Raw genomic sequence first — 14510 nt, forward strand, 5'->3', positions numbered from 1 at the left:
GAAAGGGAAGCATTGATAATCTGGCCACCACACTAACTCCCATAAACCACATCATCAATATTTTTCCTTACAAAACTAGTCTACAGAATCACATTATTTTAGGTCATCTCCATGGGGAATTAAAATGTCTTTAATTTTGGGTTGGTGGGGGTGGGGGTGCAATTGGAAAAGGATACTAAAAAGAGTAACTTTTGCGTGGAATGAAAATGCATGGAATGGAATGGAAATGCAAAGGAAAAAAATTGTCTTAGCCTAAGGTTGAGAAATCTCAGTAGAAGAAACATAATCTTCCCTGCTTGTAGGGCTGTCATGAGTTAAAAATCCACTTATACTTAAAACTACTATAGTTATTTCTGGCAGAAAAATAAAAGACCAAATAGAAGTGAAAAAACACTCCTTATACTCACAATGAGAGTATGTATAGTTAGATACCTGTGTATGCATGTATGGGGGGTGTACAGATAAACACATACACAAGCAAACACACTACAGATGTTTTCTTACCCACTACCCACGTTTTCATAGTTTTTTATTCAAAATTGAATAAAATCCACACAAACAAACCAGTTTCTCTGAGAATTTTAGTTCTGTAAGCCATAAACAATTTTAAGACAGGATGCTAAAACTGTATGGAGTTAGGGTAAATTCTCACAGGTGCATATTCATCAGAACGGTAAACCACATCTTTATTATTTGGCTATTTCAATGTAGGAGAGCAGAACTCATGAACAAGATTTTTGCTAGTTCTTTATTTCAGTGTATTTTGAACACCAGTATTTTTATCGTGGCTGATCCATTTCCCTATTTTTTCTCCACTAGGTGGCAGAATTTATATTATTTTCTTAGACTGTTTTTTACTGACCAAAATCAGGTCTGTATTGAAATAAAACTTTCCTAATAAAAGGTGTAAATAGCACATCGATTGAAATCCAGAAGACTCTCACTATCTTCATAGATGAAATATAGAACATATATATTTAACTGAACTCACACATCTTGTACGTATATTTGAATTCTCCCTTTAAATATTGTCCCCGTTTAAATTACTTAATTCATTGACTCTTAATGAGAAATCGTTATTTGTTAAATCAGGACTTTCATTGACTTGCTATAAAATGTCTTTAAAATAAGTGAATCAGGCTCAGCTAGCATTTGCTCTACAGCTCCTGGAGAAGCAAGCCAACACAGCAGATAACCCAAAATGGAAAATGAAGCTGCAAAACAGCAAAACTTTTCCTGTAATGTTCTTGAGATGGCTAGACACTAAGTAACTCTGAGTGAAGCCAGGCTACTTGTGTTGCAACAGGCAGTCTTAAAACAGAAACAAGGCTGAGAACTATCTTGAGACAGTCAGACTCAGGAGATTTGAAAGGGAATATGATGAGTTGATGTTGCTGGCCTTAACAGAGACAGTACTAATGTTCAGAAAAAAAGGAAGGAAACCAGGCAGTTCAGTTTATGAAAGCCTCAGCCAGTCAAAGAAAAACACCAGATGTGAGAAAGTGTGTGGTAATCCCATGGTTTTGTTGCCATTAGGTTTGTAACATAACCTGTAGCTGAAGTCATGGGAAAGCCCATAAATGCTGTATCAAGAACTTTCTTTCCTTTAGTGACAGCTTTTCCAAATCAGCTCATTCTTGAGTGCTCTGTATGAGCATTATAAAGTTTTCTTACATTATTATGAAGTTTTGTAGAAAACGTATCTCAGTGTATCAGCCCACAAAAAGGTTGTTAGAGGACTTGCTGCCATTTCAAACACTGAGACTGACAAGCATCTTATAATTCATCTCTTCACTCATGTTTAATTCATATTCAGAAGATTTCTGTCATTATGCAGCTTTAACCAAACCCATAGACCCCAATGTGATCATAGACTTACTCTTGTCAGTAGTTCATCCATTTCTGTCACTAGGGTATCCAGATTTTCTTGTGCTAGCTGAAGAAGTCTCTCTGGTGCTCGCTGAGGTGAAAGCAAATGCTGTTGGGAAAGAGAGCAGGGAGAGTGAAAATCTGTATCTAATGTATCTCGGTGCTTCCAAATATTGTAGAGAAGCATCAAAAATTTCCTTTTCATTACTGTATGCAACTGCCTTTTATCACTGACTCTTGTGCCACATCCATCCAACATACTTTTTGCAAAGATCTTGACAGCTTTACATAGTTTAGTAGAGAACCTATAAGTATGGTAGGGAACGTACAGCATATAAAATACATAACCACTTTATGGACTACCATCATGAACACCATTTCATTTGTATGTGACATCACTTTTTCTGTGCTTGTAGTATAATTCCTTGCATATATGTACAAAAATTACTGCTGCAAGATTTATTTATTAAAATAAGTCAAAATAAATAACTATAATAACTATTTATCATTCAAGGCAAGTTTGAAGCAATTAAATCTTGAATTTTCCTACTTCCCTGAACCTACTCATGACTGTATGTTTGAACAGATTCAAGTACAATTGTACTGAAGCCCTGTTATTTATGTATGTGAATACTGTGAACGTACCTTTAATTCCTGTGTCATGTTCTCAAAACCAGACAACATTTCATATGGAGCAGGCAGTGGACCACTAAGGTTAACACTCAAGATCATCTGGTTTAGCCGATCCAGGTCACTAAGAAGGAGTCCTGTGCATTCATCATCACAAGCTGGGGGTAAGAACAGCAAAGTTTATTTATTCCTGCTAAATGTTTAAGATGTATATTTGAGTTAGAAATTTTATGACACACACACAATTCTGTGAGAGGCAACATAGATTTCAGATAATTTATCCTAAAAAAGCACAGTGTGAGAAAAAATGGAAACAACAACTAGGGAACAGGAAAGATCTTCTTGCTTAGGACTTTGTAATGGGACAGTTGAGCAAAATTGATAGGCTTACTTCACAAAAACAGGATATAATTAACATTGTCCCTTATGGACTAGCCAATATAAAATCCTAAATTAGACAAGGAATTTGGATGAAGTTTGAGAAAGTGGACAGGTAATTTGAAAAATCTAAGGAGCATTTTAAGAAGTATATTACGGTTGTGGATTTGATCATAAGAAAAAAATGAAGAAATCTTAGAATTTACATACTTTATAGTTATATAACAGCATGACCAGGCATGCTAAATTTGTAATACAGACAGTAGAAAGAGTCCAGGTAAACACATAGATAGTTTTCTTTTAAGAAAGGCTTTTTTTTACCTCCCTTCACTAACGAGCTTATAAGTGTTTCACGTATGCTTCCTTTCTTGGAAATACTCTTTCACATGAAAAATACTGCTGTGTGCTGCATATACCAAAAGGACTTTGCATTGTCTCCCACACTGCTTTCTATTAACTATCACAAGAAATTCTAATAACCTTGGTCTTGTATCGTTTATAGTGCAGACAGGAAACTTCTTCATCCTTTAGAAGGAGTTGCGGGAATGCCTTTCTGTTTCCCTGCATAAAAGTGCTACCCAGAACTGGCAAACCTAAGCTAAGGAGATGGAGCAAACTGTGAAAGAATGAATTCACTAGTGATGCTAAGAGACATGGAGGGTGGTACCTAAAGTTTTACAAGTATGTAATTATTTATTTCAGCAACACTCATGGGCAGCTCAATGGCTAAAAAAACACTAAACATGTATGTTTCTGTAGAAAAAGAGAAGCAATTTTCAACAGAGAATTATTTTTTTTTCCTGAAATCTATTCTTCATGTAGATTAATTTTTTTTTTTGTTCTTTAAAGTTTTCACAGTTATCTAAACACTGTTCTTTATCTGCAGGCTGGCTGTTCAATATAGCAAGGAGTTAAGTCAAATACAGAGAAATGAAGAATAATGAATACTAGTTTAATACACCATGAAACCCATGTGATGATTGAAAAGAAGACAAGGTAGATGATGGATTTGTGCAGTAAGAAGTGGGTGCAGAAAGCTAGATACTGTTATTTTAAGACTTCCTTTTGCATTTTCATTGCTTCCACTTCTTCCTCCTGTTTCACAGTGTTATGTTACATAAGCTGAACTGCACTGGAACTTCTCTGCATTTGTTAACTCTGGGCATGATACATTATGGTTTATGTTTCTCTGTGAAATTAAAAAAAAATCACCTTATTACCATCCCAGCTCTTGTCATCTGTGTGCTTACTTTTAGAGGTCTGAGAGAATTAAAGGAAAAGCAAGTTTTACAGCTAAATGAATACTTTCTGTAACAAACATCTATTTTGTAGCTGGCCAAGAAGGTAAGCAGACCTGATAACCATTTTGAAGGATGCAAATAAATTATCTCAGATCTGAAAAGAGTTGGATTCTGTTGTTTGTTCTTTTTTTTTTTTTTTTTTTTTTTTTTCTGGAACATTATTTCACTTATGGAACAAGTCAAATCTATTCACCCTCAAAATTGTCAGAGTGGTTGGTAATAAAATGCTAAAAATTTGCTATATTTCAAAGACAAACTCAATTCATATCAATAAGAAAAAAATGAACAATTTATGAAGAGATGAAGTATTCTCAATGAGTAAACAATTGATAAGTGAGCATTCAGTATAAATTAACACCTCTTGCACAATAATCATGTTGAAAGAGGAACAACATCAAGTGAGGACCACATCTGAGTAGCTGAGACAGGACCAGGACTAAGCTACTCCAATACACAGTCTGAAATGTACTATAGCTACAGGATATATTTCAAGAACACGATTATATTTTGCAACACTAAATACTTCTGTGTCTATCTATAAAACTGTCAGGATAAATTTCTGTCTGATATTAACAAATGCAGCACTAAAAATTCAGATCATTACAGGAGTGCAAGCATGTAAGAGGCAAATCATGCAGTCAATATTACAATAGTCCAGCAAGCAATTAATGCAAATTACTGCATTTTCCATTCTCACCACATTTTCCCATGCACAATAAGTCCTGTAAGGATTTTGACTTACCTCTTGTGAGAAGCATCTCCAAAGTATGCATGCCAAAGAAATTTTTTTTTTTAAAATAATTGCTCAAGTAATAAAAGACACTGTCAGTTTATGGACATGTAGCCACATATCCCATCATACAAAGAGAAGATAAGGTACAGAAAAGGAATCACATGTCTGAGCCGCAATGTGTTCCTCCAGTTGAGTGATTACTTAACACAATTTTGCTCTAATACATTAAATACTATTAAGATTCAGAAGACTGTGTTATGACTAGATGATTTTTGGTCCAAGGGCAATCATGCAATCTCTGATATGAGGTGGTATCCTATGATAGCCAGTGACTCTTCAATATTAGTTTCCTGTCGCTTCACAATACAGTGTTGAACTATTGTTAGGCTCATTATCTGTTGGCTGTTACACCATTTTTCCCATTTTGGCATTCATCTCATACCAATTAATAAACAAGCCCTCCTCCACCCCCCAAAACAGAACCCTAGTAGAGAGCTGAAAGCTTTAGCTTCCTTGCCATGGGTGCTGATTTCAGGGAGTTTGTGTGAACAATAGGTCTCCAAAATCTGAGAAAATTCAGATCTAGATCAGGGTCTAATGTTGACTCAGGTTTATTTCCAATTTTCATTATTTAGAAAGTTTCATTTGCTGGTTCTGAGACAGGACAGTATTAGTTTGGTTTATACAGTACTTGAGTTGAGAAAAAGACATTGGAGTATGGGTCTAAACTCAACAGGGGCTCGTGCATCAAAAGAAGGGAGAACAACTGATAGCTTATCAGCTTCTAGGCTAAGTAAGGTTGCCCATCCATCATTGAGATCATGCAGACAGAGAAGCAGTTGTCCAGCACAGAGGTAAGCTCAATTCTTACTGCTGTGCCATAAGGGCTCACTTCTGTTAAACTCAGAACAGAGCAGAAGTTAGTCCAAGGCTTCATAGATCTGGTGTTACACGCAGTATCTTTCTTTTCAGTTCACTCTGTGAAGGCTCGTGATAAGAAGCTCCCAGCTCCTGCTGAATTAAGGACTGTGTAGGAGCTAGGAGATGCTTCTTCTCACAGAGACTTCAAGATCTGCCTCTGATGGAGACAGCATCTCTGCTTAGTTCTGCATTTAGAAGGGCTGAGATCATGGAGCTGTTCCCTATTTTAGAGGCAAAACCTTGATTCTGCCAGGACTGGTGGCTAGGAGCTCCCTTGATCTCCTGGGTGCAGAACTGAGCAGCAGTTGGGAAAAACTCCCTCTCATTGCAAGCATAAGTCTATTTAAATTACAATATTTATGTGTCCAAGACCTGATATTGAAGGAACCTGATTATATAATTTTCTCCTTCTACCAATATTGAATATTTAAATACATAAAGATGTAAGTTTGATGACTTCAGCATGGCTGAAGGTCCATTTTTTTTTTTTTTTCACAAGGTTGAGTTAAAGAAAAATTCCTAACAATGATGTATCTTAGATCTCTCTATGTCATTATTGCTTCCTGTTCCCTGTTAATCTCGTACAGCAGAACCACATCAACTGCTTTACATTTAGGTTTTTGCTTGACTGCAAGGAACATTTGTAGCAGCAGCATACACCTGAGAAAAGGTTTTGCAGTTTGTGTTGCAACAGACATCAAAATACTGAAGCCAAATTTTTCTGAAGTCCCCACTGTAGTTATGACTGCTGCCTTCAAAGCATTCAGAAGGTGAGTTCTGACTTGCCATATGATTAACAATAAAGCCTTTAAGTCCTCACTAGTACCATTTTTTTCCTAAATGCTGCACAGTAAGTAGCAAGCACATTCACTGTTCCAACAACACTGCAATCTAAGGTTCTTCACTTTATGTGCTACAGACTCTACAACTGCAGTGGAATATCACAAGGTATAACAAAAAATAAACCAGAGAATTACTAATATAAGAAAATGCCTGATTGCTACAGGCTTGATCCAAACCCCCTTGCAGCTCCTTCTTTCTGCTTCACCTTGCTAAGGTCAAAGCTCTTTGGGAAGGATGAGGAAGGAACAATGCATGCTTTGGCTTGTTTACATATTTCTGCTATGTATGTGTAAAATATGAATCAAGCTTAAAATGAATCAAGATTAATGATCTCAGTCTGCCTAAGCATGCTGGGTACAGATGAACTGAGGAAAGGCTGCTCATGTTTATCACGCAAGTGAGCTGCGTTCTAAATTGGAATGGTGGGATTTAACTAAGAAAACTTAAACACACGTATTCAATACTGGAGTGATTATAGGCCAATTAGCAATAGCCAGCTGATAACTTTCAGGAAAATAAACATTGAGATATATTCATTACCGTATAAATAAGTGATGTATAAGGGGGCATCAATCATTTAGAGGACAATTAGTTTGTAGTTACAAATTAAAAAAAAAAATCTGTAAGGATTAGAGATTTGGGGCAAGTTTTGTCATATCTGACAGTATACAAGGATGTTGGCAGCATTATTAAAATTAGTTTGCAGTCATCACTGATTTTCTTATTGGCTACTGACTGTTTCAAAAGAGAAGGGAAAGTGAGCCTAAGAAGTAGATTACTTGAGACCAAAAATTACAAGGATGTCTTCATCATCAGAGCAACATGAGTATCTGTACATGACAATCCAGACGATCACTTTAGGTGGGGAAATAATCCAGTTATTAACCATACTAATGTAAAAAAATTAGAATTTTTATGATGTGTAGTAGACCATCCAGACTCATATTACTTATAAAAAAAGCTGCTTTTTGGATATAATTTTTTGTATTACTTATTAAAACAAAAAACAAAAACCAACAACATTTTGGATATCATTTTCCATTCCCTAATGGCATCCTAGAGAAAACAACATTGTTCTGTTCTAAGAATATAATGGGAAGTGAATTCTGTCTGTGCCATTCACCTGCAATTATCTTTCCATTGCTATTTAGCAGTAAACAAATTCTTCCCCTTTGTACAGTGGCTTTTAAAAAATATATTATCTTCCCATTTTACCTGTAGCTTTCTAAAATACACCTGCTATAATACAGCACTGAAAAGTGGCATGCACTAAGCAAATGAAAAATGATGTGTTATGAAAAAAACAGTAAGAGCCTAGTAAAACAGATTTTCAGCTATATCAAAAATAGATCACTTTAATGAACATGCACACTACTCTGTTGTTTGTTTTTTTTTTTTTTCCTGACTTTTCACTGCAAATTTTCACTCTAAAATCTTTAGAATACTTATGATAAGGGATATATTAAAATATAAATGTTATATTTACATGATAATACATTACAATATTGTAGCTAAAATACCTCTCTAATTGGATTTAAATATGTATTACTTAGCTTTTATGTCATATGGTGTGGTGACCTTTTATAGAATTGGCCAAAAATTCAGTATTCAGACAGTTATTCTTTGATAGATATTCAAAATCAATTTTCACTTTCCTAAATATTAACTGTAACATACTAACACTGGACTGCCTAATCACACTTTATTTTGTATTACTTATAACTACTCTTTTTCAAACCTGGCTGATTGTATCTGCATGCATTTTCTTTAAGCTAGACCATTTTACTACCTAAGTAGGGGTCCTTCACACTTCTGACATACAATGCAATTGCAGTATTTGAAACGGAACTCTGCAAATAGGCAAAAGTAGATACATGCATACAGCTCAGTTGAAATATTGAATGCAAAAAGGATTCTGCATACGGCATTAATTTTCTGTACATTAAGACTAATTAATCACTACTATTATTACTATTAAGGTTTCATTACAACTGAAGCTAGCCGTCGGAGAGGAACTTACTGAGTATTTTGGAAGTGGCTGATACATGAAAGTAAAAATATATTGTATACATGACCAAATTCTCAGCTGCATTAAACTCAGATTGGAACAAATATATGTTCTGTGAGTAAGGTAGGCAAGCTTCAGGGTTTTCCCAAGAGGTGTTTCTAATGGTTCTTTGACATCACAATGACTATTTAAGCATATTAGAGGCTGCGGCAATGAAACCCTATCAGAAGAAAACAGCTGTAGTCTGAAGTCTGTGACATACTAGGCAGTGTTAACTACCAGCAAATTCCCAGCAAGTCTGTGCTTGCCATACTCCCTTTGTCTGCCACAGCACCCGTGTCCACCACAGGTTATAAAGGTAAATGGTTTATTGATCAGGCTGGATTTCTTCCATGACAGGGGTATTGCCATGCATTAGCAAAGGGGGTTTTGGAGTAATATGGTGGTTGAGGAACTTTAAAGAAAGGGAAAATCATATAGTGAGAGCAAATAGGCATAAAGTGTCCACTGAAATATTTAATTGAAGTTTTTGCAATTTATGACATCTATGCTATAGATGTGGTGCCAACAGTAACAGACTAGTTCCTGTGATAGGGGTGATTTAAAATACCTCTCACCTGTTCCCATAGGTGGTTCCTATTTTTATGACTAAAGGAAAGAAATATTTTCATTTGATTCCTCACTTCTAGCAATTATATGAAATGTCCATATGCACATGCAAAGGACTGTTTTTATGGTGAAAATTGATTATCTAGTTAAAGCAAAAATGCTGCTACAGGTAGTGTAGGCACATTTCAACGGCAGGACATGAATATGTTGCAGTTAAATCAGAGATTACAGCGAACCACATCTTTCAAAGCAAAAAGGTGGAAAATTTGATTTGCCTGCACACACAGCTTCTCCTATTCATAGCGAGGATTTTTAACCCTATTACTAACACAGTGAAATAGTCTGATTAACAAATTTGAAACCCATTACATATTATAACTTGCACTTAACCTGCTTTGTACAGAGAAACTCTGACATCCTGGATATCCAAAAGACTTTTCAGAACACTGATAGGGCAAATGACCAGTAAAAAGTATGATAAGCAGTGCCTGAGATTGAAAACATTAGCTAGCACTGGAAATAACGTAACAGGTATTCAGGATGTTGAAAAATTAAGTAATTTTCATTTAGATGCCACTCTGAAAAACACAGTCCTTATTTTAAAATTTTGTAGCTGTAACACTTATGGATTTAACTCATAATTCCAATTTTCTTTGTCATGTTGGCCACAAAATGGAATCTAAAGCATAATCATTTCAGCAAGGTAGTTACTCTATTTGCATTAATTTTGGTGTAGTTTAAAATAGAGCTTAAGATATATGACAGTTCAGAAATAAGTCCTAAACTACATCACACTGCAGGGCATTAGAACTTTATTTCCCTTAAGTACACTAAGCTTATCATCAATGAACCAATGCCATATTATTAATAATATAGAAATAGAAGTATTTATGTCTATATTCCCAGTAATCTCTCTATTAATTGTCAAAGAAGAGTTGTACCTGAGAATCAGGACTAATGCAAAAGCACTGAACCCAAGTCACATTTACAAGCTTTGTTCTGCTAAGCCCCAATCACTCTCAGAGCTGATTGCAACCATTATATTGAGTGAAACAATGTTCTGCACTGTGTAGTCCTCAACCCTATGTGTCTAGTGTCTTTCTTTTAACCATTCAAAGAAGTCACACATTTAATTCTTGACTGATATGACACCTTCAGCCATTTTTAGCGCTTCTTCAGTTTCTTTATTTTTCCAATTTTCTTTTAAAACATTTGCAATTTGTTTGAGCTGTACTAGCTGATTTTAATATTAGAGCACTGTATACCTCTTGGCACTGAGGTAAAGACTGAAAGTCTTTTTTGCGTGTCTACTTGCCTTGATATTACATGTCCCTCACATAAACAAAAAAAACCCAAGCCAAAACCAAATGAAAAATCCCCAATTAAAGTCCTATAACAAATAAAAATCAGGTAAAGCATTTAAACCAGCTCATTGTGCCTTGCCAATATATTAGAAGATGCGCAGACTAAGAAATATTATATACTGTGGACTTACTAGATCCCTATCTGTATTCTACTTTACAATGAACAATGATGGCTTGGAGAGGGGGGGAAAAAAAAAAAAAAGATATTACAATAAAATTAGTTCCTACTCAGTGGGGGGAGATGAAAGAGATGAAAATGTCTTATTTCAGTCAGGATTTACTAAGTGTTCTAGAAAGGTCTTGCTACCTGAATTTTTTTGATAAGACACAGACATAAAATATCACAGAAAAAAAGATTGTGGGCTCAAAAAACACACAGTATCCAATTTCATGGAAAAAATTCCCAGCAATAATAAAAGACAAAATACTTGGTACATAGAAAAACTGAAGGTAGGGCAAAGATACCGGTACTGTAAAATGTAATTTGGTGTTCTAAGCTATTAGTTTTTTGTTTTAAACAAAGGAAGTTATTTGTTCCTGGATATATCGTACTGTCATTCCTTATATCTTTTAGATTCCAATGGGTGGTTGTTGAACCAACATGACTAAGCAAAGCTTGGTATAAACCTTCTATCTGACTCACAGCATGGAACATTGCAATTGCTGGTTAAACATTTAGGACAACACTAAAAAATTCACTAAGAGCAAATATTGTCACAACAGCTGTGACAACCTTTAGAAAAATTACAGACTTCAAAAACCCACACAGAATTCCTTCAAATATTTGTTGTCAATTTTCAGTGAACATAGTAAAAAGTATTGAGAGTTTTCTTAACATCTCAAGACTTGTGAAAAAAATGGACCAGAATGCCATAGGAAGAAACCTGGCAACTGTTTTCAAAGAAACCCACACAACTGACTGATGCACAAGCAGGGTTGAATTTCTGAAATATGACAAACACAATCAAAAATTATCCAAAATCACATTAGTATACGTACAAATGCATCTCATGCCATCACGTGCATGCTGATGTTCACAGCCAGCACACTTCCTCCCTGTGAATCCAGGCTTGCAAGTGCACTGTCCAGTGACAGGATCACAGGGCACAGGCAGGGAACCGTATTGATCACACTCACATTCCTGGCAGGAGTCTCCTGAAGTCTGTGGGTTTCCCCTGTAGCCTGACGAACATCTAGACATTACAAATACAAAACCAGGTTTGGCCAACGGAGACACATAGTGTACTACAATGAATACTTAGCAAACTTGCAAACAAAATGTATATGAACATTAAGTCATGAACCATTAAAAAAATCTTTGATGCTTTGTGACTCAGCGTGCATTTGTAGAGGGAAAAATGTTGCAAACTGTCCAACAAACTGATAATAACTATTAACCAGGACATGGAACAGTCTGGAGGGAAGGAGTATGCAAAAGTGATTCCACACCCTGAACAGGTTTAAGTTAAACTTCTATTATACCATGACAAAAAGGTATCTACATTAGCAATGCTTGCTATATAGAGCTTTTTTTTCTCCACTATCCACTTTTGTTTTGTGTTAGAAGTGAGATCTCATACTGGACACATGCTAGTTTTGATCACCTTAATCTCACGGTGTTGCTATGGATGGGACAACAGCTGCTGTTTAGGTTATTAGTTTGTAATTTTGTCATTAATATGTTTACATGTAAGTGTCTTTCACAGTCAGTGCCCATGAGAACACAACAGTCACTAGAACAAAGGGTATGAGTGACATCAAGTCATGCTATAAGCATGGAATCTAATTTTAGATAAATTTCATATTTTTTGGTTTAACTTCTGAGGCCCAGCGGGGAAAAAAGCGGAAATTAAGACTAGGACAATATCTGTGATATAAATAACACTGATTAACAACTTACAGAGGGTGTACATAAAAATTGCCTATTATGGATGAGTTTTAACAACATAGGAAGAGGAAAATGTGTGCAAAGGTATATATTTTAACATCAGTAAATATACATTTATAGAATTAAAGGACACTTCTCTCCTTCATGTCTTGCCTGCCTTTCATTGTCTCTCTTTCTTCTTTTTCCATTCTTCCTACCTTTCACAGTACTGGCCTTCATATCCAGGTGGGCATGCAGTACATCGGTAATCACCAGGTCCTTCCGCAACACAAGAAGGGCTGAAACTAAAACAAAAGCAAATAAAAAACTTTTTCCGCTCTATTGCACCATTTCACTCTAGTCAGCTGTGCAGAAGGGCCCATGGTAAGCTCCACTCTTAATGTAAACGGCAGCATTTTCATATCTGTTTATAAATGCCTGTGGGAGATCCCTCCTTTCTGTTAAGAATTTTGTGAATACCTTGCTGTGATGTTGGCACAACTTAGACAAATGTTGGAAGGGCAGAATCAATGAGGATCATACCAGAGGGGATGGAGTTAGCTACGCCCATGCTGTAGGCTTGTGTGACTGAATGGTGCTGTCACTTACAGTGATCAAGAAAAGGTTGTAATGGGAAGGATGGGAAACAAAAGATTAAGAATCCGAGCTAACAAACATCCAGCCCTTCCAGTCTGATTTAATTTTAGTCTGAATAAAAGGAGATAAGCCAAGATGTAAAGACATAATGAGGGAGAAAAGAACCACAGTCATAGCCATGTGGAATCTTCCAAAGAGGCAGCGTCAGATGATCTTCTGAAGGATGTATTGAAAAGACTGGCCTACAGAGAAAAAAACCCTAAATGCTACCTTCTTCATGATCTGGTAGTGGTCATATTTTAATCATAGAAGACTCTAGATTATTTTTTCTAAGACATGACATAGATGAATAACTAGTGACTGCTGTGTGTGACTATGGGGACTGTGAAAAGTAGCATGTTGCTGGAATATTAGTGCACTATGTGTCTGCACAGACACTTAAACTAAAAGGGTAGGTAGGGGAGAACTAAATATTAAAATGGTCCAATACTGTAAAACTTTTTCAGCTCTTTGTGGAAGATGAGCCAGAAAAGCACAGAGATGGCTAGCAATGAGCCCAGAGCTCCTTCTTGATACAGTACAGTCAACATCTTACTCTAACTTGCTTATAATGCATTGCATCAATAGTGCTTGAATGAGTATATAAAATTACAACTTTGCAAAAAAATGTAAACAAATTGATCCACTACTCACAAACTCATTATCCAACACATTTTCAACTCTATAAAAATAGATCCACACCCCCGGAACTCATTCTCTGCTCTTTTTTTTTTTTTTTTTTCAGCTCATCTTGTTTGAAGCTGACTGTTGATTGTACAGAAGTATAAAAACAGTATTTAAAACCTTAGTGGAGTTTTGCAAAATTTCATAAATAAAAATAATTGCACTATACTAATTCACAAATATTATCATGTTGGTCATGACACAATAAGCTAATGAGATAGCTCATTAGCCATCTGTATTTCATGCAGATTATACCATACAATACATGCAGGTAGAAGATTTTTTTCCTTAATAGTATCTTGAAGAACTTTCACTGAGCTGCACAACACACACAGATCCAAGGTGTGATATTCTCATTTTCCATCTAATTCTGTAGCTTTATGGAATGGATCTATCCCACCTAGGCCTATCCATCTAAAAGTTAGTGATGTAGTCTAAAGCCAACTGTTCAGGCGTCCTCTATTAACAGGGGAAAATGGAGAAGCATGGACAGGCATATACACACATTTCAAACATCTCCTTCCCCGCTTTCTCTCCAATGGTGTTTTTCTTCAGTTTTAACATGGGTGAGATGTATAGTTGTCTGTCCCTGCATTTACTATACAGGTACCAAAATTCTTGATGACTACAGCTAACAGAAGTAGAAATCCCATCTGTGATGTTTACA

The 14510-nt window shown here is 35.8% G+C and overlaps 1 protein-coding gene across 2 annotated transcripts in view; it reads right to left on the reverse strand.

The window, feature by feature from the left end:
- The window catches only part of LAMA2 (laminin subunit alpha 2), a 393841-nt gene that overhangs the window by 94092 nt on the left and 285239 nt on the right, over positions 1 to 14510 (reverse strand). For both annotated transcript variants that reach the window (XM_042795940.1, XM_042795938.1), the window contains exons 31-34: positions 12742 to 12828; positions 11656 to 11849; positions 2515 to 2657; positions 1880 to 1978 (exon numbers count right to left, since the gene is read on the reverse strand). In XM_042795940.1, coding sequence (XP_042651874.1) covers positions 1880 to 1978; positions 2515 to 2657; positions 11656 to 11849; positions 12742 to 12828 — 523 coding nt within the window. The remainder of the gene's footprint in view (positions 1 to 1879; positions 1979 to 2514; positions 2658 to 11655; positions 11850 to 12741; positions 12829 to 14510) is intronic.

The sequence above is a fragment of the Tyto alba genome, unplaced genomic scaffold, assembly GCF_018691265.1.
Source record: "Tyto alba isolate M040663 unplaced genomic scaffold, T.alba_DEE_v4.0 Super-Scaffold_22, whole genome shotgun sequence".
NCBI classification, from domain to species: domain Eukaryota; kingdom Metazoa; phylum Chordata; class Aves; order Strigiformes; family Tytonidae; genus Tyto; species Tyto alba.